Source organism: Neovison vison, chromosome 1 (assembly GCF_020171115.1).
Source record: "Neovison vison isolate M4711 chromosome 1, ASM_NN_V1, whole genome shotgun sequence".
NCBI classification, from domain to species: Eukaryota; Metazoa; Chordata; class Mammalia; order Carnivora; family Mustelidae; genus Neogale; species Neogale vison.
This window is the reverse complement of record NC_058091.1, coordinates 149,721,460-149,749,119: the sequence shown is the minus strand read 5'-3', so window position 1 is coordinate 149,749,119 and position 27,660 is coordinate 149,721,460. Positions and strand designations below refer to the sequence as shown.

Genomic DNA, 27,660 nt, shown 5'->3' with positions numbered 1-27,660 from the left:
GGTAGGACTGGCGGAGAAGTGAATCCAAAGCGACAGGAAGATAGACCGTGGGGGGAGGGGCCGGCTCCCGGCAAGCGGCGGAGGAGCGGAGCACAAAATCAGGACTTTTAAAAGTCTGCTCTGCTGAGGGACATCGCTCCGGAGGCTAAACCGGGGCGAAGCCCACACGGGGTCGGCGTGACCTCAGGTCCCGTGGGGTCACAGAAGGATCGGGGGTGTCTGAGTGTCGCAGAGCTTGCGGATATTGGAACGGGAAAGCCGGCTGCAGAGACAGAGCCGACAGTAAGCTCGCAGCTCGGAGTTGCCTTGAACCGGTCGCAGGCTCGGTGAGCTCGGAGCGCGGCCAGAGGTTAGGCAGACGCGAGTTACTAGGAGCTGTTCGCTGAGGGCGCACAGGGGAGCGGGGCCCCGGGCTCTCGGCTCCTCCGGGCCGGAGACCAGGAGGCCGCCATTTGTATTCCCGTCCTCCGGAACTCTACGGAAAGCGCTCAGGGAACAAAAGCTCCTGAAAGCAAAGCCGAGCAGATCACTCAGCCCGGCCCCTGGTAAGGGCGGTGTAATTCCGCCTGGGGCAAAGACACTTGAGAATCACTACAACAGGCCCCTCCCCCAGAAGATCAACAAGAAATCCAGGCAAGACCAAGTTCACCTACCAAGGAGTGCAGTTTCAATAGCAAGGAGAGAGCAGCAGAATTCCAGAGGAGGAGAAAACAAACCACAGAACTCATAGCTTTCTGCCTGTGATTTTTTAGTCTTACAGTTAATTTAATTTTTTTCTTTTTCTTTTTTTTTCACTTCTTCTGAAAAATTTTTATAACTTTTACCCTTTTCTTTTTTAACGTTTTTTAACTAGATTATCTAATATATATATATTTTTTCTTTTTTATACTTTCTTTATTCATTTTCTTTTTTTTAATTCTTTTTTTTCTTTTTTTTCTTTCTTTCTTTTTGAACCTCTTTTTATGCCCAAATCAGAAGAGATCCTAATCTCTTCCATCTTTTTTTTTCTTAATTCTTTTTTAAATTCTTGATTGAATTTTTAATTCAATCTCTTTTTTTTAATTCTTTTTTTATTTTTTTTTCTTTCTTTCTTTTTGAACCTCTTTTTATCCCCAAATCAGAAGAGATCCCAATCAGAAGAGATTGGGAGATCCCAATCAAAGGAGATGCCAATCAGAGGAGATCCCTCACCCAATCGTGAGGGAGGAGAAATCCCCCCTCACGATTTGGGATCTCTTCTGATTTGGTTAAAGCATATTTTCCTGGGATTGTTGCCACCCTTTTAGTATTTTACTTGCTCCTTCATATACTCTTAGCTGGACAAAATGACAAGGCGGAAAAATTCACAACAAAAAAAAGAACAAGAGGCAGTACCAAAGGCTAGGGACCTAATCAATACAGACATTGGTAATATGTCAGATCTAGAGTTCAAAATGACAGTTCTCAAGGTTATAGCCGGGCTTGAAAAAGGCATGGAAGATATTAGAGAAACCCTCTCCAGAGATATAAAAGCCCTTTCTGGAGAAATAAAAGAACTAAAATCCAACCAAGTTGAAATCAAAAAAGCTATTAATGAAGTTCAATCAAAAATGGAGGCTCTCACTGCTAGGATACATGAGGCAGAAGAAAGAATTAGCGATATAGAAGAACAAATGACAAAGAATAAAGAAGCTGAGCAAAAGAGGGACAAACAGCTACTGGACCATGAGGGGAGAATTCGAGAGATAAGTGACACCATCAGACGAAACAACATTAGAATAATTGGGATTCCAGAAGAAGAAGAAAGAGAGAGGGGAGCAGAAGGTATATTGGAGAGAATTATTGGGGAGAATTTCCCCAATATGGCAAAGGGAACGAGCATCAAAATTCAGGAGGTTCAGAGAACGCCCCTCAAAATCAATAAGAATAGGCCCACACCCCGTCACCTAATAGTAAAATTTACAAGCCTTAGTGACAAGGAGAAAATCCTGAAAGCAGCCCGGGAAAAGAAGTCTGTAACATACAATGGTAAAAATATTAGATTGGCAGCTGACTTATCCACAGAGACCTGGCAGGCCAGAAAGAGCTGGCATGACATTTTCAGAGCACTAAACGAGAAAAACATGCAGCCAAGAATACTATATCCAGCTAGGCTATCATTGAAAATAGAAGGAGAGATTAAAAGCTTCCAGGACAAACAAAAACTGAAAGAATTTGCAAACACCAAACCAGCTCTACAGGAAATACTGAAAGGGGTCCTCTAAGCAAAGAGAGAGCCTACAAGTGGTAGATCAGAAAGGAACAGAGACAATATACAGTAACAGTCACCTTACAGGCAATACAATGGCACTAAAATCATATCTCTCAATAGTTACCCTGAATGTTAATGGGCTAAATGCCCCAATCAAAAGACACAGGGTATCAGAATGGATAAAAAAACAAAACCCATCTATATGTTGCCTCCAAGAAACCCATTTTAAACCCGAAGACACCTCCAGACTTAAAGTGAGGGGGTGGAAAAGAATTTACCATGCTAATGGACATCAGAAAAAAGCAGGAGTGGCAATCCTTATATCAGATCACTTAGATTTTAAGCCAAAGACTATAATAAGAGATAAGGAAGGACACTATATCATACTCAAAGGGTCTGTCCAACAAGAAGATCTAACAATTTTAAATATCTATGCCCCCAATGTGGGAGCAGCCAACTATATAAACCAATTAATAACAAAATCAAAGAGACACATCAACAATAATACAATAATAGTAGGGGACTTTAACACTCCCCTCAGTGAAATGGACAGATCATCCAAGCAAAAGATCAACAGGGAAATAAAGGCCTTAAATGATACACTGGATGAGATGGACATCACAGATATATTCAGAACATTTCATCCCAAAGCAACAGAATACACATTCTTCTCTAGTGCACATGGAACATTCTCCAGAATAGATCACATCCTCGGTCCTAAATCAGGACTCAACCAGTATCAAAAGATTGGGATCATTCCCTGCATATTTTCAGACCACAATGCTCTGAAGCTAGAACTCAACCACAAGAGGAAGTCTGGAAAGAACACAAATACATGGAGACTAAACAGCATCCTTCTAAAGAATGAATGGGTCAACCGGGAAATTAAAGAAGAATTGAAAAAAATCATGGAAACAAATGATAATGAAAATACAACAGTTCAAAACCTGTGGGACACAACAAAGGCAGTCCTGAGAGGAAAATATATAGCGGTACACCTTTTCTCAAGAAAAAGAAAGGTCTCAGGTACACAACCTAACCCTACACCTAAAGGAGCTGGAGAAAGAACAAGAAAGAAACCCTAAGCCCAGCAGGAGAAGAGAAATCATAAAGATCAGAGCAGAAATCAATGAAATAGAAACCAAAAAAACAACAGAACAAATCAACCAAACTAGGAGCTGGTTCTTTGAAAGAATTAATAAAATTGATAAACCCTTGGCCAGACTTATCAAAAAGAAAAGAGAAAGGACCCAAATAAATAAAATCATGAATGAAAGAGGAGAGATCACAACTAACACCAAAGAAATACAAACTATTATAAGAACATACTATGAGCAACTCTACGCCAACAAATTTGACAATCTGGAAGAAATGGATGCATTCCTAGAAACATATAAACTACCAAAATTGAACCAGGAAGAAATAGAAAGCCTGAACAGACCCATAACCAGTAAGGAGATTGAAATAGTCATTAAAAATCTCCAAACAAACAAAAGCCCAGGGCCAGATGGCTTCCCGGGGGAATTCTACCAAACATTTAAAGAGGAAATAATTCCTATTCTCCTGAAACTGTTCCAAAAAATAGAAATGGAAGGAAAACTCCCAAACTCATTTTATGAGGCCAGCATCACCTTGATCCCAAAACCAGACAAGGATCCCATCAAAAAAGAGAGCTATAGACCAATATCCTTGATGAACACAGATGCAAAAATTCTCACCAAAGTACTAGCCAATAGGATTCAACAGTACATTAAAAGGATTATTCACCACGACCAAGTGGGATTTATCCCAGGGCTACAAGGTTGGTTCAACATCCGCAAATCAGTCAATGTGATACAACACATCAATAAAAGGAAGAACAAGAACCATATGATACTCTCAATAGATGCTGAAAAAGCATTTGACAAAGTACAGCATCCCTTCCTGATCAAAACCCTTCAAAGTGTAGGGATAGAGGGCACATACCTCAATATCATCAAAGCCATCTATGAAAAACCCACTGCAAATATCATTCTCAATGGAGAAAAACTGAAAGCTTTTCCACTAAGGTCAGGAACACGGCAGGGATGTCCATTATCACCACTGCTATTCAACATAGTACTAGAAGTCCTAGCCTCATCAATCAGACAACAAAAGGAAATTAAAGGCATCCAAATCGGCAAAGAAGAAGTCAAATTATCACTCTTCGCAGATGATATGATACTCTATGTGGAAAACCCAAAAGACTCCACTCCAAAACTGCTAGAACTTGTACAGGAATTCAGTAAAGTGTCAGGATATAAAATAATGCACAGAAATCAGTTGCATTTCTCTACACCAACAACAAGACAGAAGAAAGAGAAATTAAGGAGTCAATCCCATTTACAATTGCACCCCAAACCATAAGATACCTAGGAATAAACCTAACCAAAGAGGCACAGAATCTATACTCAGAAAACTATAAAGTACTCATGAAAGAAATTGAGGAAGACACAAAGAAATGGAAAAATGTTCCATGCTCCTGGATTGGAAGAATAAATATTGTGAAAATGTCTATGCTACCTAAAGCAATCTACACATTTAATGCAATTCCTATCAAAGTACCATCCATCTTTTTTCAAAGAAATGGAACAAATAATTCTAAAATTTATATGGAACCAGAAAAGACCCCAAATAGCCAAAGGGATATTGAAAAACAAAGCCAAAGTTGGTGGCATCACAATTCCGGACTTCAAGCTTTATTACAAAGCTGTCATCATCAAGACAGCATGGTACTGGCACAAAAACAGACACATAGACCAATGGAACAGAATAGAGAGCCCAGAAATAGACCCTCAACTCTATGGTCAACTAATCTTCGACAAAGCAGGAAAGAATGTCTAATGGAAAAAAGACAGCCTCTTTAATAATTGGTGTTGGGAAAATTGGACAGCCACGTGCAGAAAAATGAAATTGGACCATTTCCTTACACCACACACAAAAATAGATTCAAAATGGATTAAGGACCTCAATGTGAGAAAGGAATCCATCAAAATCCTTGAGGAGAACACAGGCAGCGACCTCAGCCGCAGCAACATCTTCCTAGGAACATCGCCAAAGGCAAGGGAAGCAAGGGCAAAAATGAACTTTTGGGATTTCATCAAAATCAAAAGCTTTTGCACAGCAAAGGAAACAGTTAACAAAACCAAAAGACAGCTGACAGAATGGGAGAAGATATTTGCAAACGACATATCAGATAAAGGACTAGTGTCCAAAATCTATAAAGAACTTAACAAACTCAACACCCAAAGAACAAATAATCCAATGAAGAAATGGGCAGAGGACATGAACAGACGTTTCTTCAAAGAAGACATCCAGATGGCCAACAGACACATGAAAAAGTGCTCCATATCACTCGGCATCAGGGAAATACAAATCAAAACCACAATGAGATATCACCTCACACCAGTCAGAATGGCTAAAATCAACAAGTCAGGAAATGACAGATGCTGGCGAGGATGCGGAGAAAGGGGAACCCTCCTACACTGTTGGTGGGAATGCAAGCTGGTGCAACCCCTCTGGAAAACAGCATGGAGGTTCCTCAAAATGTTGAAAATAGAACTGCCCTATGACCCAGCAATTGCACTACTGGGAATTTACCCTAAAGATACAAACGTAGTGATCCAAAGGGGCACGTGCACCCGAATGTTTATAGCAGCAATGTCCACAATAGCCAAACTATGGAAAGAACCTAGATGTCCATCAACAGATGAATGGATCAAGAAGATGTGATATATATACACAATGGAATACTATGCAGCCATCAAAAGAAACGAAATCTTGCCATTTGCGACAACATGGATGGAACTAGAGCGTATCATGCTTAGCGAAATAAGTCAAGCGGAGAAAGACAACTATCATATGATCTCCCTAATATGAGGGAGTGGTGATGCAACATGGGGGCTTAAGTGGGTAGGAGAAGAATCCATGAAACAAGATGGGATAGGGAGGGAGACAAACCATAAGTGACTCTTAATCTCACGAAACAAACTGTGGGTTGCTGGGGGGAGGGGGGTTGGGAGAAGGGTGGTAGGGTTATGGACAATGGGGAGGGTATGTGCTTTTGGGTAAATTGGAAGGGGAGATGAACCATGAGAGACTATGGACTCTGAAAAACAATCTGAGGGGTTTGAAGTGGCGGGGGGGTGGGAGGTTGGGGGTACCAGGTGGTGGGTATTATAGAGGGCATGGCTTGCATGGAGCACTGGGTGTGGTGAAAAAATAATGAATACTGTTTTTCTGAAAATAAATAAATTGGAAAAAAAAAAAAAGAAACTCTGAATCATAGGAAACAACTGAGGGCTGCTGTAGGGGAGGGAGATGAGGGGATGGGGTAACTGAGTGATAGACATTAAGGAGGGCACATGATGTAATGAGTATATTTAAGACTGCTGAATCACTGACCTCTACCTCTGAAACCAATAATGCATCATATGTTAATTACTTGATTTTAAATGTTTTAAAATGGAAAAAAAGTAAAAATTCCTTACAAAATTAAAACAAAACAAAAAGTCCTGTTAAATGTGTTAATTTTTATATAAATGATTAATATTATATTTTCAATCTTCAATAGTAAATTACATACATAAACAAACCCATTTCTGAATTTAATTTCCATGGAGGAATCTAAAAGGAAAAATAAAGACAAAAAGAACAGGTGAAACCCAATGTCTTAAGGGAATCGCTCCTAAAATGGTTATTTGGATAGGCCTCTGACCATGGTCTAAGTCCTATTAATCCCTCTGTGGGGCACTAGTCCCTAGGGTCTACACCACCTTAACTTACTAGCCTTTAAGTCCTACATAAACACTTCTTGGAGTACACATGAACAAGTGTAGGGCTCTCCTGGTTTAATTAGGCAGAGATCCACCCACAAATGTGTCTCTAACAGGAGTGTATACAAAAAGATTGCAAATATCCCATCAAAAATACATTCAACGAACGAAATTCATCAGCTTTTCCACCAGTCCCACATTTAGTTTTTCTTCAACATTCACATTAGAGACCTCACTGAATATTAGTGCAGCTGTTGCATTTAAACACAAAAGTGATCGAATTGTTATCACAAGTAGTCGGGACTAATCAGTATTTCATGAACTCAGTAACTTGTCAAAGAAGAATCCTTCTGATTACTGCTGAAATGAAGGTTCATCATCATGGGAAGATGGGTACCTTTGGACTATGTAAGAATATGACAGATGTGAACTCTTCCCTCCTGAAATGTAAATATGTTCTAATTTTCCTTCTAGTTTACTCTCCACATCATTCTGTACATTCAAATTATGTTTAAATATGTTTGCTTCATTTGTGTTATGTTTCATAGAACAAGGTAATTTATAAATTCATGCTAAGCTATTAGAACCTGAAGTCCATACATGAAAAATGAAAATCTGTTTCAGTGAAAACATCACATGACTCTTTTCTTAACATCTATTTCTTCTGCTTGTGGCTTCTCCTTTTTAATATCACATTCACTTTTAAGTTAAAATGACAATCATAGTTAAATTTGTGCCAGGACTTAAATCAATATGAAATAGAGGCTGGTGGTGGGTACTAAGGAAGGTACGTATTGCATGGAGCACTTGGTGTGGTGCATACACAATGAATCCTGGAACCCTGAAAAAATAAAATTGAATTTAAAAAAACAAAGCTAATGAAATTTAAGCTTTAGAATGCCTTGTTTGGAAAGGCCCCACTTAAATAAATACTCAATTTTGTTCCCTCCAAAAAAAAAATGAAACAGTTTACAGCATAAAGGAAAAGCCCAATACCTGGATTCACAACATACAATTGCATGAAGGATAATTTCAGCTTAACACTTCCAGTAAGTACCTGAGTTACCATGTGACCCAAAGTGCCAACTCAGCTGTTAATGTTTTTCCCCCTGTTAAACCAAGCAAACATATATTTTAGGAACTATACACGCCTCATGGATGCTTACTGTCTTCTTCACACACCTATGGTACTGTGTTCACGGCTCAGCTCATAATCAAAGGTATTTGATAAACCATAGTGAGTCCAATGGATGGCAACCAGGAAGTGTACTAATTGAACATAATACAGTGTTAGAAGCAGCCGACAGCCATCAAACACTTAGTCTAGGAATATAGACCTAAAAGTATATTTGATAAGAGATTCCAATATTAAAAGAAACTCAAAAGATATATAAAAAACTTTTAATGAGCCCAACTAAACAATATTGTCTACAGGTGCACATTTGCATAATCAAGCTACTAAACACAAGAAGATTACTAATGGCACCTTAGTGGCGCGGTTGTTTAAGGGTTCGATTCTTGGTTTGGGGCCAGGTTGAGAGCTCAGCGTCATGAGATCAAGCCATGCCTCAGCCTCTGTGCTCAGCATAGCCTGCGTGAGTTTCTCTCTCCCTCTCCATCTGCCCCTTCCCCCCATGCTCGCTCTCTCTCTCACTCTCTAAAATATATTTTTTTAAAAAAAATTTTAAACTAGGTGAGTATTATAAACATCAGAATAATGGGTAGTTTGAAGGGGTGGGGGGTGGGAGGTTGGGGGAACCAGGTGGTGGTTATTGGAGAGGGCATGGATTGCATAGACCAGTGGGTGTGATGCAAAAACAATGAATACTGTTACGCTGAAAATAAATTTTAAAAAAAAAGAATAGTGGATAGTTTGAGAAAGAGGGAAGTGTAATGATCAGGACCAGTCATGAAAAGAAGTTCCTGGGGTGTTTGGCAAGATTCTATTTCTTGATGTGCCTGTTAGTTACAAGAATATTCACCTTCACTCATCAAGCCTTTCTTTTCTTCTGCATCTATGTTTTTTTGTATAATAAAACTGTTCTTCATAATGAAGCCATGATGAATCAACATATTCTCTGTTATTTCCAGAATAAAGAAAAAGCATCAGTCTTGGATGTGAAGGAGGCATCTCTGAGCTCAACACAAGGAGTAGGGATGAGGAACAGATTAAAGGCGCAGAGCTATGAAGCTCTGAAAACTGGAGTCTGTGGGTATTCCGTGGAAGACCTCCATCCTAAGGCAGAAGGCTGGATCACACTTTGTAAGTCTATTTCAGCTCTAAAGTTCTGTGACCTTCTAATTCCCAGCACTATCCCAGCCTTATGTGGTCAAAGGATGCCCAGTGCATTTTGTAACTTACACAGGTTGGGAGCTAAGTCCTCTGTCCTCTCCTGCCTCTGGGTTTATCGGTTTAGTATGTACACCGTGCTTGTGGTCACTTTTGTGTAAATGAGTGTGTGTGCATTTGAAAAGTTATGCAAACATGAAGTTTTAGGCACTCAGGTTCAGTTCCAGACCATCATGGTAGAATCACCAGGTGAAAAATGATGACAGGAAGGAGTGAATACAGTGACAATAATAATTTGTGGGTAGGTTAATACAATTTTTAATTTTGAGAGTTAATATGAACCAAACACAGTTCCTAGTGCTTTCACAATTACTAAACCCCACCACCTCCTTTTGAGGAACATTATTATCTTCACTGAACATATAAGGAAGCTGGTGTGAAAAAATAACATAACTGCCCAAGGACACATTACCACCAAGTAGTGAACCTGGACTTTGACACCAAACTCTGAGTCCAGAATCTGTGCACTTAACCACTATGCCCAACTTAGCGGTCATCCATCACATAAAAACATCACATTCATTAATTAAATTAAATTCCATTTTGTATTGAGAAAAGCTATATCCCTATCTCATGCTACTTGGTAGTAACAGTTCTTTTTCATGATAATAATATTTTCATGTTCTGACTAAACTGCTTGTAACAACCATATATGGTAGGTAATTTAATTCACCTTATTTTACTGTAATGACAGCAAGTAGTTATTATTCCTGGTCACAAACACACAACAAATATAAACTACCCTATGTCTGATGTTTACAGCCAGAAATTCTATGCAAAAAAACACAAATTTACAAATCAAAAAAATAAATAAAAGCTAAAAAACATTTATAAACTAATTCAATCAATAAAATTCTGTCTATAAAGTGATATGATAAACTATTCAGAAATAGTGAAATTTATGTGTTCCTTATCTCTTTTCTGAATTCTTAGAGAACTAAAATGAGGTTTTACCTATAGAGGTCTGAAGCAAGCAGAGCATTGACTCATTTATGGAACTGGGAAATTCCACAAAGAAAAACAACTCACTGACTGTTTACTGAGCTGCTTCTTGTTCCAGTTACCTGCCATCGTAATTTTGCAGTATGGCCAGGTGAGTTGGAGCTAACACAGGTGGTTGCTGTGTGGGGGTGGTAACCAAATGTTTCTGGAATTAGTTCAATCTTTAACTCGCAACAAATCAGTAAGGGTATTTCAATGCTATACAGCAGTCATGAATGGCATTCTAAGAAATATGGGTTCTCTGTACAAGGAAAAGAAGGTTAACAGGAAAGATGATTTTTCCTGGCATCAAAAAAGGTCAGTAGAGTGGGGAACAGCAAAACTGATAAAGGAACAGCAGTGTCTGCCATGTTGAAGAGGAGGGAAATCAAGGAAGGGACAGTGACGGTAATGGCTGGAATGAACACATTTGAAAATGAATAAGGAAACTGATCCTGCTGCCAAATACTAAACATTGTCCCTAGGAAGTGGGTCCCTTAACTTTTTATCTGAAATTCCACTTCTTGGGTAAGGCAAAAATTTGTCATGACCAAGTATGCTTATGTCACAATTTCAACAAGGAACAACTCTTCCAATCTTAATATTAAATTTATGGATTTATTATTTAACCAAAACACACAGAAACATAGGTGACATGGCATCATTAAACCATTTCAATGATTTATAACTCGGTGTGACTGGGTTTGCCATATATTATTTTTAAAACCACTCTGGTTATGAATAAACACAGAGAGGCTTTGGGCAAGGAACACAAGGAGAGTGTTAACAGAGGTGGTCCAAATGGGAGAGAGCACACAAACAACTGAACTGGGGATACTCATGGTAAGCTACATGGCAAGCTATTTCTGCCTAGGGCTGATGCTAGTTTGATTACCACGATCTTGTCTCCTAGACTTTCCTAAGGAGCCATGGACACAAACAATGGAAGTTCCACAACAGATTTCATCCTGCTGAGCTTTTCTGATCGACCCCAATTAGAACCCATCATCTCTGGGGTGGTCTTCATCTTCTATATTGTGACTCTGGTAGGAAACACAACCATCATTCTGGTATCTTACCTGGACACCCAGCTCCATACGCCCATGTATTTCTTCTTATCCAATTTGTCTTTTTTGGATCTCTGCTATACGACTAGCATTATCCCCCAGATGCTGGTAAATCTATGGGGTCCGACAAGGTCTATTACCTATGGAGGGTGTGTACTCCAATTCTTCTTTGCCCTTGACCTGGGAGCCACTGAATGTCTTCTCTTGGCTGTGATGGCCTATGACCGCTATGCTGCTGTCTGTCAACCTCTTCACTACACGGTCATAATGCACCCTCAGCTTTGCCAGAAGATGGTGCTCACCGCGTGGTTAGGTGGCCTTGGCAGTGCGTTAATTCTTTGCTCCCTGACTTTGAAATTACCAAGATGTGGCCACCAGGAAGTGGATAATTTTTTCTGTGAGATGCCAGCATTGATCAAGATGTCTTGTGTCTACTCAAAAGTAATTGAGGTCATTCTCTTTGCTCTCGGGGTGATATTTCTTCTAGTACCACTATCACTAATTCTCATCTCATATGCAGTAATCACTCAAGCAGTTGTGAGGATCAAGTCAGCAGCAAGGTGGGGTAAGGTCCTTAACACATGTGGTTCCCACCTCACAGTAGTAACTCTGTTTTATGGAACAGCCATTTACATGTACATGAAGCCACAGAATAGCACCTCCCAAGATGAAGGAAAATTCTTTTCTCTCTTTTACACAATCATCACACCCACCCTTAACCCTCTGATCTACACTTTAAGAAACAAAGATGTGAAGAGGGCAGTAAAGAGAATACTGTGTGTTGAAAAATGACCAGCCAAGTCATGAGTTACATGGAAGAGAGCTAGTAAATAATACTGACTTTTACCAACAAAAGATGAATTGATTCTTTTCTGCAAAGAGCATTTATTGGGTGTTACCACTGTACCAAGAATTGTACTAATTAATGGCACTGTAAATAAGTGTAAAGATAGAAAAATTTTAAGGAGATAGAGATACAGACACATAAAGAAACTTCAATTCATACACTTAGAATCCTTCAAGACTAATCAAGATCAGTAGATAACTAAACATAATTATGAAATGTGGTTAAATACAGTAATAGATATATGTACAAAATATTAACATTTCACATAGAAATTATTTTAATATAGGATTACACCGTACACTAATTTTTTCCTTTCCTCACTGGCCAATTTTATAGGCATACCCTCTCTTCATCTACCTGATACTGATATTGGGGCTTCTGTACTGGAGATCATCTGCCCACTAATACCCCTTCCAACTTCTCCTAGTTTTAACTGGACACAGGGCCACAAAGTGTGGATCGCATTTCTGAGCCTGTTCTTCACCAACACAATGCCAGGGAAGCAATGTGTGCCACTCCTGGGTTATCTTCTCAAATATGAAGCCACTTGCTCTCACCCTTCTCACTCCCCTTCATCTTGGCTGGAATGTCAATGTGGAGCGTAGGTAGCTTTACCAAAAGCCCTAATAAGGAATGGAAAAATAACATGGAAACATCCATCCCTGCAGCAGAGAATGTCTCCAGACTATTACAGGAGGAAAAGCTTCTATATTATTTTAATATTAATTAAGCCCTTTACTTTAGGCTCTCTCTGCTAGAGTAGCTTAACTTTTACCCTCTGTGGCCTGATAAGGAGTTTGAGTGTTTCCTGTAAGGCAGCGTGCCCTTGGACCACCGGCAATAGCATCACTTGGCCCCTTATCAGTAATGCACACTCTTGGGCCCTCCTCAGACCTATTGAACCAACCATCTACAATGGACCCAGCAACTGATATTTTTAACAAACACTCCAGGTATTAGTCTAAACTTTCAGAACCACTATTGTAGAGAACAGGGAGATGTTAAGTCTCTAAACAGAAAATTAACAGGGCTTTACAGATTTTAATTAATTTCCTTCCCAAACACCTGTGAAAGTAGGTGAGTAATGGTTTCTCTAGGCTCTTAGATAAGAGAAATGAAGGAAATGAGGAGTGTCACCTAAAAGAAATCCATATAAAAGGGTATTCATTATTTAATAGTATCTTCTTACTCTGGTTTTATATTTTTTTCTTTTATTAAGTTAAGGTGGTAATAGATGGTAATTTTTTGGAAAGGGGCTTGATGTTCTTATTGGCAAAAGAACTTAGCAATCTCATGTTTGTTCCCCATATGTTTTTACTTTGCTTTACTGGTAAATGCATTCAAACTCTGATAATCTGGACGCTGGAGAGAGAAATACTCCCTTCTATACAAGATGACCATTTCAAGAGACTGGAAATCCTCTCTGCACAAGACAGTCCTCACATTTATGGGGTCCTTGCTCTGTGATGTCAAGGTCAAGTAAACTTCCATCCACCTGGAGTACTGGGTGGGAGTACAGGATTTGTAAGGCTTAATGGTCTTTTCTCTCCCGTCTTCAAATGTTGTGGTTCCCAGGATTCCACAGGGAAAACACTATACCTTTATTTATAGTTTTAATTCCTTTATGCAGGTAACTTTAAAATCATCAGATGTGTAAGCCTTGGCAATAATGAGGAATCTGAGAGAGGGTGATGATACCCAAAGACAGGAAGCCCTAGAGACAATAGAAAATTTACAGTGTTCTAAGAACTTGGGAGGAGAATGTACGGAATGGTGGCAGTGTGGCCCTTGGAAATGAATATCACCTCTTCTTTGTGGTGATATGCTTGTCCCCAATCTTTTTTTTTTTTTCATATTTATTTATTTATTTATTTATCCATTGTCTTTTTTTTCCAATTTATTTATTTTCAGAAAAACAGTATTCATTATTTTTTCACCACACCCAGTGCTCCATGCAAGCTGTGCCCTCTATAATACCCACCACCTGGTACCCCAACCTCCCACCCCCCCGCCACTTCAAACCACTCAGATTGTTTTTCAGAGTCCATAGTCTCTCATGGTTCACTCCCCTTCCAATTTACCCAAAAGCACATACCCTCCCCAATGTCCATTACCTTACCCCCCTTCTCCCGACCCCCCTCCACCCAGCAACCCGCAGTTTGTTTCGTGAGATTAAGAGTCACTTATGGTTTGTCTCCCTCCCTATCCCATCTTGTTTCATGGATTCTTCTCCTACCCACTTAAGCCCCCATGTTGCATCACCATTTCCTCATATCAGGGAGATCATATGATATCTGTCTGTCTCCGCTTGACTTATTTCGCTAAGCATGATACGCTCTAGTTCCATCCATGTTGTCACAAATGGCAAGATTTCGTTTCTTTTGATGGCTGCATAGTATTCCATTGTGTATATATACCACATCTTCTTGATCCATTCATCTGTTGATGGACATCTAGGTTCATTCCATAGTTTGGCTATTGTGGACATTGCTGCTATAAACATTCGGGTGCACGTGCCCCGTTGGATCACTACGTTTGTATATTTAGGGTAAACCCAGTAGTGCAATTGCTGGGTCATAGGGCAGTTCTATTTTCAACATTTTGAGGAACCTCCATGCTGTTTCCAGACTGGTTGCACCAGCTTGCATTCCCACCAACAGTGTAGGAGGGTTCCCCTTTCTCCGCATACTCGCCAGCATCTGTCATTTCCTGACTTGTTGATTTTGGCCATTCTGACTGGTGTGAGGTGATATGTCATTGTGGTTTTGATTTGTATTTCCCTGATGCCGAGTGATATGGAGCACTTTTTCATGTGTCTGTTGGCCATCTGGATGTCTTCTTTGCAGAAACGTCTGTTCATGTCCTCTGCCCATTTCTTCATTGGATTATTTGTTCTTTGGGTGTTGAGTTTGTTAAGTTCTTTATAGATTTTGGACACTAGTCCTTTATCTGATATGTCGTTTGCAAATATCTTCTCCCATTCTGTCAGTTGTCTTTTGGTTTTGTTAACTGTTTACTTTGTGTGCAAAAGCTTTAGATTTTGATGAAATCCCAAAATTTCATTTTTGCCCTTGCTTCCCTTGCCTTTGGCGATGTTCCTAGGAAGATGTTGCTGCGGCTGAGGTCGAAGAGGTTGCTGCCTGTGTTCTCCTCAAGGATTTTGATGGATTCCTTTCTCACATTGAGGTCCTTAATCCATTTTGAATCTATTTTTGTGTGTGGTGTAAGGAAATGGTCCAATTTCATTTTTCTGCACATGGCTGTCCAATTTTCCCAACACCATTTATTCAAGACGCTGTCTTTTTTCCATTGGACATTCTTTCCTGCTTTGTCGAAGATTAGTTGACCATAGAGTTGAGGGTCTATTTCTGGGCTCTCTATTCTGTTCCATTGATCTATGTGTCTGTTTTTGTGCCAGTACCATGCTGTCTTGATGATGACAGCTTTGTAATAAAGCTTGAAGTCCGGAATTGTGATGCCACCAACTTTGGCTTTGTTTTTCAATATCCCTTTGGCTATTTGGGGTCTTTTCTGGTTCCATATAAATTTTAAAATTATTTGTTCCATTTCTTTGAAAAAGATGGATGGTACTTTGATAGGAATTGCATTAAATGTGTAGATTGCTTTAGGTAGCATAGACATTTTCACAATATTTATTCTTCCAATCCAGGAGCATGGAACATTTTTCCATGTCTTTGTGTCTTCCTCAATTTCTTTCATGAGTACTTTATAGTGTTCTGAGTATAGATTCTTAGCCTCTTTGGTTAGGTTTATTCCTAGGTATCTTATGGTTTGGGGTGCAATTGTAAATGGGATTGACTCCTTAATTTCTCTTTCTTCTGTCTTGTTGTTGGTGTAGAGAAATGCAACTGATTTCTGTGCATTATTTTATATCCTGACACTTTACTGAATTCCTGTATAAGTTCTAGCAGTTTTGGAGTGGAGTCTTTTGGGTTTTCCACATAGAGTATCATATCATCTGCGAAGAGTGATAATTTGACTACTTCTTTGCCGATTTGGATGCCTTTAATTTCCTTTTGTTGTCTGATTGATGAGGCTAGGACTTCTAGTACTATGTTGAATAGCAGTGGTGATAATGGACATCCCTGCCGTGTTCCTGACCTTAGTGGAAAAGCTTTCAGTTTTTCTCCATTGAGAATGATATTTGCAGTGGGTTTTTCATAGATGGCTTTGATGATATTGAGGTATGTGCCCTCTATCCCTACACTTTGAAGAGTTTTGATCAGGAAGGGATGCTGTACTTTGTCAAATGCTTTTTCAGCAGCTTTTGAGAGTATGATATGGTTCTTGTTCTTTCTTTTATTGATGCGTTGTATCACATTGACTGATTTGCGGATGTTGAACCAACCTTGCAGCCCTGGAATAAATCCCACTTGGTCATGGTGAATAATCCTTTTAATGTACTGTTGAATCCTATTGGCTATATTTTGGTGAGAATTTTTGCATCTGTGTTCATCAAGGATATTGGTCTATAGCTCTCTTTTTTGATGGGATCCTTGTCTGGTTTTGGGATCAAGGTGATGCTGGCCTCATTAAATGAGTTTGGGAGTTTTCCTTCCATTTCTATTTTTTGGAACAGTTTCAGGAGAATAGGAATTAGTTCTTCTTTAAATGTTTGGTAGAATTCCCCCGGGAAGCCGTCTGGCCCTGGGCTTTTGTTTGTTTGGAGATTTTTAATGACTGTTTCAATCTCCTTACTGGTTATGGGTCTGTTCAGGCTTTCTATTTCTTCCTGGTTCAATTTTGGTAGTTTATATGTTTCTAGGAATGCATCCATTTCTTCCAGATTGTCAAATTTGTTGGCGTAGAGTTGCTCATAGTATGTTCTTATAATGGTTTGTATTTCTTTGGTGTTAGTTGTGATCTCTCCTCTTTCATTCATGATTTTATTTATTTGGGTCCTTTCTCTTTTCTTTTTGATAAGTCTGGCCAAGGGTTTATCAATTTTATTAATTCTTTCAAAGAACCAGCTCCTAGTTTGGTTGATTTGTTCTATTGTTTTTTTTGTTTCTATTTCATTGATTTCTGCTCTGATCTTTATGATTTCTCTTCTCCTGCTGGGCTTAGGGTTTCTTTCTTGTTCTTTCTCCAGCTCCTTTAGGTGTAGGCTTAGGTTATGTACCTGAGACCTTTCTCGTTTCTTGAGAAAAGCTTGTACCGCTATATATTTTCCTCTCAGGACTGCCTTTGTTGTGTCCCACAGATTTTGAACCGTTGTATTTAATTATCATTTGTTTCCATGATTTTTTTCAATTCTTCTTTAATTTCCCAGTTGACCCATTCATTCTTTAGAAGGATGCTGTTTAGTCTCCATGTATTTCGGTTCTTTCCAAACTTCCTCTTGTGGTTGAGTTCTAGCTTCAGAGCATTGTGGTCTGAAAATATGCAGGGAATGATCCCAATCTTTTGATACCGGTTGAGTCCTGATTTAGGACCGAGGATGTGATCTATTCTGGAGAATGTTCCATGTGCTCTAGAGAAGAATGTGTATTCTGTTGCTTTGGGATGAAATGTTCTGAATATATCTGTGATGTCCATCTCATCCAGTGTATCATTTAAGGCCTTTATTTCCCTGTTGATCTTTTGCTTGGATGATCTGTCCATTTCAGTGAGGTGAGCGTTAAAGTCCCCTACTCTTATTGTATTATTGTTGATGTGTTTCTTTGATTTTGTTATGAATTGGTTTATATAGTTTGCTGCGCCCACGTTGGGGGCATAGATATTTAAAATTGTTAGACCTTCTTGTTGGACAGACCCTTTGAGTATGATATAGTGTCCTTCCTCATCTCTTATTATAGTCTTTGGCTTAAAATCTAATTGATCTGATATAAGGATTGCCACTCCTGCTTTTTTCTGATGTCCATTAGCATGGTAAATTCTTTTCCACCCCCTCACTTTAAGTCTGGAGGTGTCTTCGGGTTTAAAATGAGTTTCTTGGAGGCAACATATAGATGGGTCTTGTTTTTTTATCCATTCTGATACCCTGTGTCTTTTTTTTTTATTTCTTTTCAGCATAACAGTATTCATTGATTTTGCACCACACCCAGTGCTCCATGCAATACGTGCCCTCCCTAATACCCACCACCTTGTTCCAACAACCTCCTACCCCCCGCCCCTTCAAGACCCTCAGGTTGTTTTTCAGAGTCCATAGTCTCTCATGGTTCACTTCCCCTTCCAATTTCCCTCAACTCTCTTCTCTCCATCTCGCCATGTCCTCCATGTTATTTGTTATGCTCCACAAATAAGTGAGACCATATGATTATTGACTCTCTCTGCTGGACTATTTCACTCAGCATAATTTCTTCCAGTCCAGTCCATGTTGCTACAAAAGTTGGGTATTCATCCTTTCTGATAGAGGCATAATACTCCATAGTGTATATGGACCACATCTTCCTTATACATTCGTCCGTTGAAGGACATCTTGGTTCTTTCCACCGTTTGGCGACCATGGCCATTGCTGCTATAAACATTGGGGTACAGATGGCCCTTCTTTTCACTACATCTGTATCTTTGGGGTAAATACCCAGTAGTGCAATTGCAGGGTCATAGGGAAGCTCTATTTTCAATTTCTTGAGGAATCTCCACACTGTTCTCCAAAATGGTTGCACCAATTTGCATTCCCACCAACAGTGTAAGAGGGTTCCCCTTTCTCCACATCCCCTCCAACACACGTTGTTTCCTGTCTTGCTAATTTTGGTCATTCTAACTGGTGTAAGGTGGTATCTCAATGTGGTTTTAATTTGAATCTCCTTGAAGGCTAGTGATGATGAACATTTTTTCATGTGTCTGATAGCCATTTGTATGTCTTCATTGGAGAAGTGTCTGTTCATATCTTCTGTCCATTTTTTGATATGATTATCTGTTTTATGTGTGTTGAGTTTGAGGAGTTCTTCATAGATCCTGGATATCAACCTTTTGTCTGTACTGTCATTTGCAAATATCTTCTCCCATTCTGTGGGTTGCCTCTTGTTTTGTTGACTGTTTCCTTAGCTGTGCAGAATCTTTTGATCTTGATGAAGTCCCAAAGGTTTATTTTTGCTTTTGTTTCCTTTGCCTTTGGAGACATATCTTGAAAGAAGTCACTGTGGCTGACATTGAAGAGGTTACTGCCTATGTTCCCAGGATTCTGATGGATTCCTGTCTCACGTCGAGGTCCTTATTAAATTTCGAGTTTATCTTTGTGTACGGTGTAAGAGAATGGTTGAGTTTCATTCTTCCACATATAGATGTCCAGTCCTCCCAGCACCATTTATTGAAGAGACTTTTTTCCACTGTATATTTTTTCCTGCTTTGTCGAAGATTATTTGACCATGGAGTTGTCGGTCCACATCTGGGCTCTCCACTCTGTTCCACTGGTCCATGTGTCTGTCCCTATGCCAGCACCATGCTGTCTTGGTGATCACAGCTCTGTAGTAAAGCTTGAAATCAGGTAACGTGATGCCGCCAGCTCCATTTCCGTTTTTCAACATTTCCCTAGCGATTCAGGGTCTTCTCTGACTCCACAAAAACTTTTGGACCATTTGCTCCAGCTCCCCGAAAAATACCGGTGGAATTCTGATCTGAATGGCATTAAAAGTATAGATTGCTCTAAGCAGTATAGTCATTTTAACAATGTTTATTCTTCTGATCCAAGAGCATGGAATGGTCCTCCATTTTTTGGTGTCTTCTTCAATTTCTTTCATGAGTGTCCTGTAGTTCCTCGAATACAGATCCTTTACCTCTTTGGTTAGGGTTATTCTCAGGTATCTTATGGTTTTTGTGCTATAGTAAATGGAATCGATTCTTTAATTTCCCTTTTTGTATTTTCTTGTTAGTGTATAAGAAAGCCACTGATTTCTGTACATTGACTTTGTATCTTGCCAAGTTACTGAATTGCTGTATGAGTTCTAGTAGTTTGGGTGCAGAGTCTTTTGGGTTTTCCACATAAAAATCATGTCATCTATGAAGAGAGAGAGTGTGACTTCTTCATTGCCAATTTGGATACCTTTTATTTCTCTTTGTTGTCTGATTGCTGTTGGTAGAGGAAGTACATTTCTCATCATGAACTATGTAAACTGTAAAACTTTGGGGGGGTCTCGTATCTTGAATGGGATATTTGTCTGACGGGTTAAAGGATAACGTGCTAGGGTCTGTGTCTTCCACTGGCTCCTTTGCCATCTGATCTGCACACAGAGGGTCATCTGGAGAAGCCACTGGGCGGGGAGGGGCAGCCGGGTGCCCGAGCAGTACTGCGCGGCCTGGGGAACTAGGCTGGAGCACGGGAGCGCACAGGCGCGAGTCCGGCAGGTCCCTGCAGTCCTGACTTAGCCGAAGCACAGCACCGCGTCGCTGCATGCCCCTCCTCCGCCACCTCCTCCACCTACCCTGTGTCTTTTGATTGGGGCATTTAGCCCATTAACATTCAGGGTAACTATTGAGAGATATGATTTTAGTGCCATTGTATTGCCTGTAAGGTGACTGTTACTGTATATTGTCTCTGTTCCTTTCTGATCTACCACTTGTAGGCTCTCTCTTTGCTTAGAGGACCCCTTTCAGTATTTCCTGTAGAGCTGGTTTGGTGTTTGCAAATTCTTTCAGTTTTTGTTTGTCCTGGAAGCTTTTAATCTCTCCTTCTATTTTCAATGATAGCCTAGCTAGATATAGTATTCTTGGCTGCATGTTTTTCTCATTTAGTGCTCTGAAAATATCATGCCAGCTCTTTCTGGCCTGCCAGGTCTCTGTGGATAAGTCAGCTGCCAATCTAATACTTTTACCATTGTATGTAACAGACTTCTTTTCCCGGGCTGCTTTCAGGATTTGCTCTTTGTCACTAAGGCTTGTAAATTTTACTATTAAGTGACGGGGTGTGGGCCTATTCTTATTGATTTTGAGGGGCGTTCTCTGAACCTCCTGAATTTTGATGCTCATTCCCTTTGCCGTATTGGGGAAATTCTCCCCAATAATTCTCTCCAGTATACCTTCTGCTCCCCTCTCTCTTTCTTCTTCTTCTGGAATCCCAATTATTCTAATGTTGTTTCGTCTGATGGTGTCACTTATCTCTCGAATTCTCCCCTCATGGTCCAGTAGCTGTTTGTCCCTCTTTTGCTCAGCTTCTTTATTCTCTGTCATTTGGTCTTCTATATCGCTAATTCTTTCTTCTGCCTCATGTATCCTAGCAGTGAGAGCCTCCATTTTTGATTGAACTTCATTAATAGCTTTTTTGATTTCAACTTGGTTAGATTTTAGTTCTTTTATTTCTCCAGAAAGGGCTTTTATATCTCTGGAGAGGGTTTCTCTAATATCTTCCATGCCTTTTTCAAGCCCGGCTATAACCTTGAGAATTGTCATTTTGAACTCTATATCTGATGTATTATCAATGTCTGTATTGATTAGGTCCCTAGCCTTCGGTACTGCCTCTTGTTCTTTTTTTTGTGGTGAATTTTGTGGTGAATTTTTCCGCCTTGTTATTTTGTCCAGCTAAGAGTATATGAAGGAGCAAGTAAAATACTAAAAGGGTGGCAACAATCCCAGGAAAATATGCTTTAACCAAATCAGAAGAGATCCCAAATCGTGAGGGGGGATTTCTCCCCCCTCACGATTGGGTGAGGGATCTCCTCTGATTGGGATCTCCTTTGATTGGGATCTCCCAATCTCTTCTGATTGGGATCTCTTCTGATTTGGGGATAAAAAGAGGTTCAAAAAGAAAGAAAGAAAAAAAAAGAAAAAAAGAATTTAAAAAAAGAGATTTAATTAAAAATTCAATCAAGAATTTAAAAAAGAATTAAGAAAAATAAAAGATTGAAGAGATTAGGATTTCTTCTGATTTGGGGATAAAAAGAGGTTCAAAAATAAAGAAAGAAAAAAAGAAAAAAAAGAATTAAAAAAAAGAAAATGAATAAAGAAAAGTATAAAAAAGAAAAAATATATATATTAGATAATCTAGTTAAAAAACGTTAAAAAAGAAAAGGGTAAAAGTTATAAAAAAATTTAGCAGAAGAAGAGAAAAAAAAATGAAAAAGAAAAAAATTAAATTAACTGCAAGACTAAAAAATCACAGGCAGAAAGCCATGAGTTCCGTGGTTTGTTTTCTCCTCCTCTGGAATTCTGCTGCTCTCTCCTTGGTATTGAAACTGCACTCCTTGGTAGGTGAACTTGGTCTTGCCTGGATTTCTTGTTGATCTTATGGGGGAGGGGCCTGTTGTAGTGATTCTCAAGTGTCTTTGCCCCAGGCAGAATTATACCGCCCTTACCAGGGGCCGGGCTGAGTGATCTGCTCGGCTTTGCTTTCAGGAGCTTTTGTTCCCTGAGCGCTTTCCGTAGAGTTCCGGAGGACGGGAATACAAATGGCGGCCTCCTGGTCTCCGGCCCGGAGGAGCCGAGAGCCCGTGGCCCCGCTCCCCAGTGCGCCCTCAGCGAACAGCTCCTAGTAACTCGCGTCTGCCTAACCTCCGGCCGCGCTCCGAGCTCACCGAGCCCGCGACCGGTTCAAGGCAACACCGAGCTGCGAGCTTACTGTCGGCTCTGTCTCTGCAGCCGGCTTTCCCGTTCCAATACCCGCAAGCTCTGTGACACTCAGACACCCCCGATCCTTCTGTGACCCCGCGGGACCTGAGGTCACGCCGACCCCGCGTGGGCTTCGCCCCGGTTTAGCCTCTGGAGTGATGTCCCTCAGCGGAACAGACTTTTAAAAGTCCTGATTTTGTGCTCTGTTGCTCCGCCGCTTGCCGGGAGCCGGCCCCTCCCCCTGGGGTCTATCTTCCTGTCGCTTTGGATTCACTTCTCCGCCAGTCCTACCTTTCAGAAAGTGGTCGTTTTTCTGTTTCTAGAATTGCTGTTCTTCTTCTCTTCGATCTGCCGATGGATTTGCAGGTGTTTGCAATCTTTAGATAAGCTCTCTAGCTGATCTCCTGCTAGCTGAGGTAGTCTCAGCCTGCTACTTCTCCGCCATCTTGACTCCTCCCCCGCTTGTTCCCAATCTTGATTACCTCTTGATTTATCACTTACAAACCTCTCATGAGACTCCTAAACTCAGTTATAATCTTACCTCTGCATAGAAATTCTTACAAATCTCATTAATCTGCCCTTTGAATTCCCTCCAAAACCAGTCCCTGCCACTATTATGGCATTACCTCATTTTATATATTTGTCTGTATGTATGTTTGGGGAAAGGCATTGGTGAGCTTTTCAACAACATAGAACCTCTTACTCATGTGTGATTTTCCTGTGTCTAAATTGGCTTCTGACATGCACTACATGCTTAATAAATACAGAGAATGAATAAGTGAATGGATATTTTCTTAATAACTATACATGAAATGTTCTTATTCTACAGAGTATAACAAATATTCATTGGGCAATGAATACAGGAGCAACATCTTTAGGCTTTAAACATTTAAAACATTTGCAACACCTGACAACTAAAAGAAGGGAAAGACACTCTAGGTATTCTTTCACCCTCATAATATTATGGAATCCTTTTAAGTGTGTATTTGGACATGAGAAAAACAGGAAGAATAAAAGAAAAAGTTTCTCAATTATCTCATAACCTAGAAATAATGACTGCTAACTCTTTAGTTGATTTTCTTTTAAATTATTTCCTTCCATATTAAAGTTTTAGTCACACTGAGTAGCTGATTCATAGGATTAGAAGTTCTAGCAACAGCAATCAGACAACAAAGAGAAATAAAAGGTACCCAAATTGGCAAGGAAGAAGTCAAACTCTCTCATGATACTTTATATGGAAAACCCAAAAGACTCCACCCCCAAACTACTAGAACTCATACACCAATTCAGTAATGTGGCAAGATACAAAATCAATGCACAGAAATCAGTTGCTTTCTTATACAATAACAATGAAAACACAGGAGGGGAAATTAGAGAATCAATTCCATTTACTACAGCACCAAGAACTGTAAGATACCTGGGAATAAACCTAACCAAAGAGGTAAAAGATCTGTAATCGAGGAACTACAGAACACTCTGAAAGAAATTGAAGAAGGAATAAAAAGATGGAAAAACACTCCATGCTCATGGATCAGAAGAATAAATATTGTTAAAATATCTATACTGCCTAAAGCAATCTATACTTTCAATGCCATCCCAATCAAAATTCCACTGGCATTTTTCAAAGAGCTGGAACAAATAATCCTAAAATTTGTATTTCTCCCAAGGTATGAATTCACATCAGATAAATCACTCCCAAGGGCAAGTGATTGGTGGCCTTTGAAAGAGCAACTGTATGTGAACAGACACGTGGTATAACTGTGATGTGAAAATGTCACAGGGAAGAAGAAGTTGACAGTGACAAGACTGGAAAAACAATGTTACACTGTTATAGCACATGCTTGTCCCTGTCCACACAGATGACAGAGATCTCCTGTGAGACAACATGATGGATGAGGAAACATACCCAGGCTCCAGCACCTGGAGGAAAGTGCGAATTGTCTTCTAGGTAAGTGACTGACATCTTGGACCCAAGGATGGCTTCAGTTAATCAGGGCCAAGTGCTGGAGATTCCCTGGAATAGCATTTAAAAGTTATAACACAAAGAATAATTGTGAATTTGGGGAAACAGACATCTCACTTTTCCTGGTTGTATCAGTTATCTGCTGCCACATAAACACTTATTTTAATTATTTATTTAAATGCAACTTAGTTAACATATACTGTTTTATTAGTTTCAGGAGTAGAGTTCAGTGATTCATCCGTTTCATATAACACCCAGTGATCATTACATCAAGTGCCATCCTTAATGCCCGTCACCCAATTACCCCATCCGCCCACCAACCTCCACTCCAGCAACCCTCAGTTTGTTTGCGATAGCTCAGAGTTTCTATGGTTTGCCTCCCTCTCTACTTTTATTGTGTTTTATTTTTCCTTCCCTTCTCCTATGTTCATCTGTTTTGTTTCTTAAATTCTACATATGAATGAAATCATATGGTATTTGTCATTCTCTGCCTGACTTACTTCACTTAGCATAATACTCTCTAGTTCCATCCACATCATTGCAAATGGCAAGATTTCACTCTCTTTGATGGCTGAGTGATACTCTCTTCTCTATAGACACCACACCCTCTTTATACGTTCATCTCAAAGGACATCTGGGCTTTTTCCATATCTTAGCTACAGTGGACATTACTGCTATGAACAGTGGGGTGCAGGTCTCCCTTCAACTCACTATGTTTGTATCCCTTGGATAAATGCCTAGTAGTATAATTGCTGGGTTATAGGGTAGCTCTATTTGGAAAACAGCATGGGGGTTCCTCAAGAAGATAAAAATAGAGCTACTCAATGAGCCACATAAATACTTTTTAAAGATAAAGCAGGACGGCTAGAAATATATTATTATATATTAGTATTATGTTATAACATACAGCATATGCAATAGAACATTACTCAGCCATATAAAAGAATGAAATCTTGACATTTGCAATGATGTGGATAGATCTAGAGTATAATGCTAAGCAAAATGAGAGTCAGAGAGAGACAAATAGCATTATGACTTCACTTGAAGTGGAATTTCAGAACCAAACTACAGAGAGCAGACTGATGGGTACTACAGAGGTGGTGGGAGGATGGGGGAACAGGTGAAGGAGACGGAGAGGCATTTACCTTAATGGGCACTGAGTAATGTATAGAATTTTTGAATCTATGGAATATATAGAATTGTTGAATATTGTATACCTGAAACTAATATAATACTGGGTATTAACTATACTGGATTTAAAAGAATTTTTTTAATTAGGGAAAAAAAGAAATGACAGAATAGGTTGAATATCCCTTCCCCACAATTCTGAAACTAAAATTCTGTTCATGACTCTGTTGGCAGCAAACCTGTCCTAAATAGATACGAGGCTATTTCTGCTCCCAGCTTTCAGTTCAGTTAAACAAAGTCAGATCAGTGTTAAAACAATTCCTTTGCAATAGAGAATAATATTAGCGACATGTCATTTGTCATTTCTTCAGAGAATACTCATTATTAACACTTTATAAAACTATGCATTTTCTTTGGAGGATTCAAAAGAAATTAGACTCTGTTTTAGATGCACTGGTGGAATCAAAGGAAATATGTGAAAGAATAACTTAAAGTTAATCATTTTAAGTGCACATTTAGAGTAGCCATGTGAAAAGGATGGGTCACATTTTATGTTCACGTTAGTCAACAAAAATATCAGTGGGAAAGTTTCTGTCCTTTGTATCAGTTATCTTTCAGGGAAGAAATGTTCCATGAATTCTGAGCACAAATATGGCCTATTGCTTTTCTTTATTATCATTACTTTCCAATATATTCATCAGCCCCCAGTTGTAGTATTACCAGAATGTCCAGTGCCTGCATTTTGGGCTCCCCTTCCCCATGAATGGTCACCAAATTTCAAATTCCAAAAGTGTCTCAGTGTGCATGCCAACCAGGAAACACCCTGTGTTAAGTGCACTAATTCCACTACTGCTTAGTGCCACATGTGCCATGGTGCCTATTGGGGGAGGATCCCACAGATGCACAGGAACTAGTGAGGGATGATGGTTCTTTAGGTATAAGCCCTGACCATTCCTATCATAAGGAGGACCAGTATTCCAAGTCTCTGAACCAGCTTCAGTGGACCTCCTCAGAAGGCACACTCCCTCTCCAAATTTTCATAACAGTGCATCCCAGTGAGCCCTGTGTTCAGTCTCTGAGCTGGCTGATACACCAGCATGATAGAGGCCTTTGTGACAAGCCCACAGCTAACACCACACTCAACGGTGGATGTCCGCCCTGACCACTTCTATTCAACACAGTACTAGAAGTCCTAGCCAGAAGAATGAAGCAAGAAAAAGAAATAAAAGCATCTAAATCAGAAAGGAAGAAATAACTGTCTGTATATGCAGATGACATGATACCCTACATAGAAAATCCTAAAGACTCCACCAAAAAACTGTTGGAACTACTGACCAAATTCTGTAAAGTTGCAGATATAAAATCAATATACAAATATACATCATTTGTATAGACTAATAACAAACTACGAGAAAGGGAAATCAAGAAAATTAATCTCACTTACCATTGCATCTAGAAGAATAAAAGAGGTAGGAATAAATTTCACCAAGAACCTGAAAGACCTATACACTGAACACTGTAAGAATTGATTATAATAATTGAAGACACAAATAAATGATCATGGCTTGGAAAAATATTGTTAAAATGAACACACTTCCTAAAGCAAGCTACAGATTCGATGCAATCCCTACCAAAATTCCAATGCCATTTCTCACAGAAATACAAACTAACAGTCCTAACATTTGTATGAAACCACGAAAGAACCTGAATCATGAAAGAACCACAAAGTTTAAAGCATCACACTTCCTGATGTCAACTACATTACAAAGCCATACTAACTACAGCTGTGTGGTATTAA

The 27,660-nt window shown here is 39.6% G+C and overlaps 2 protein-coding genes across 2 annotated transcripts in view; one reads left to right on the top strand and one right to left on the bottom strand.

The window, feature by feature from the left end:
- The window catches only part of LOC122914954 (olfactory receptor 2W1-like), a 199,501-nt gene that overhangs the window by 46,354 nt on the left and 125,487 nt on the right, over positions 1-27,660 (bottom strand).
- Positions 11,284-12,213, top strand: LOC122914960 (olfactory receptor 2W1-like). Its single transcript, XM_044261316.1, has one exon. The coding sequence runs from the start codon at positions 11,284-11,286 to the stop codon at positions 12,211-12,213; it is 930 nt and encodes a 309-aa protein (XP_044117251.1).

Excerpts from the sequence above, each read along its gene's own strand:
- LOC122914960 (XM_044261316.1), top strand. The coding sequence starts at position 11,284 with ATGGACACAAACAATGGAAGTTCCACAACAGATTTCATCCTGCTGAGC.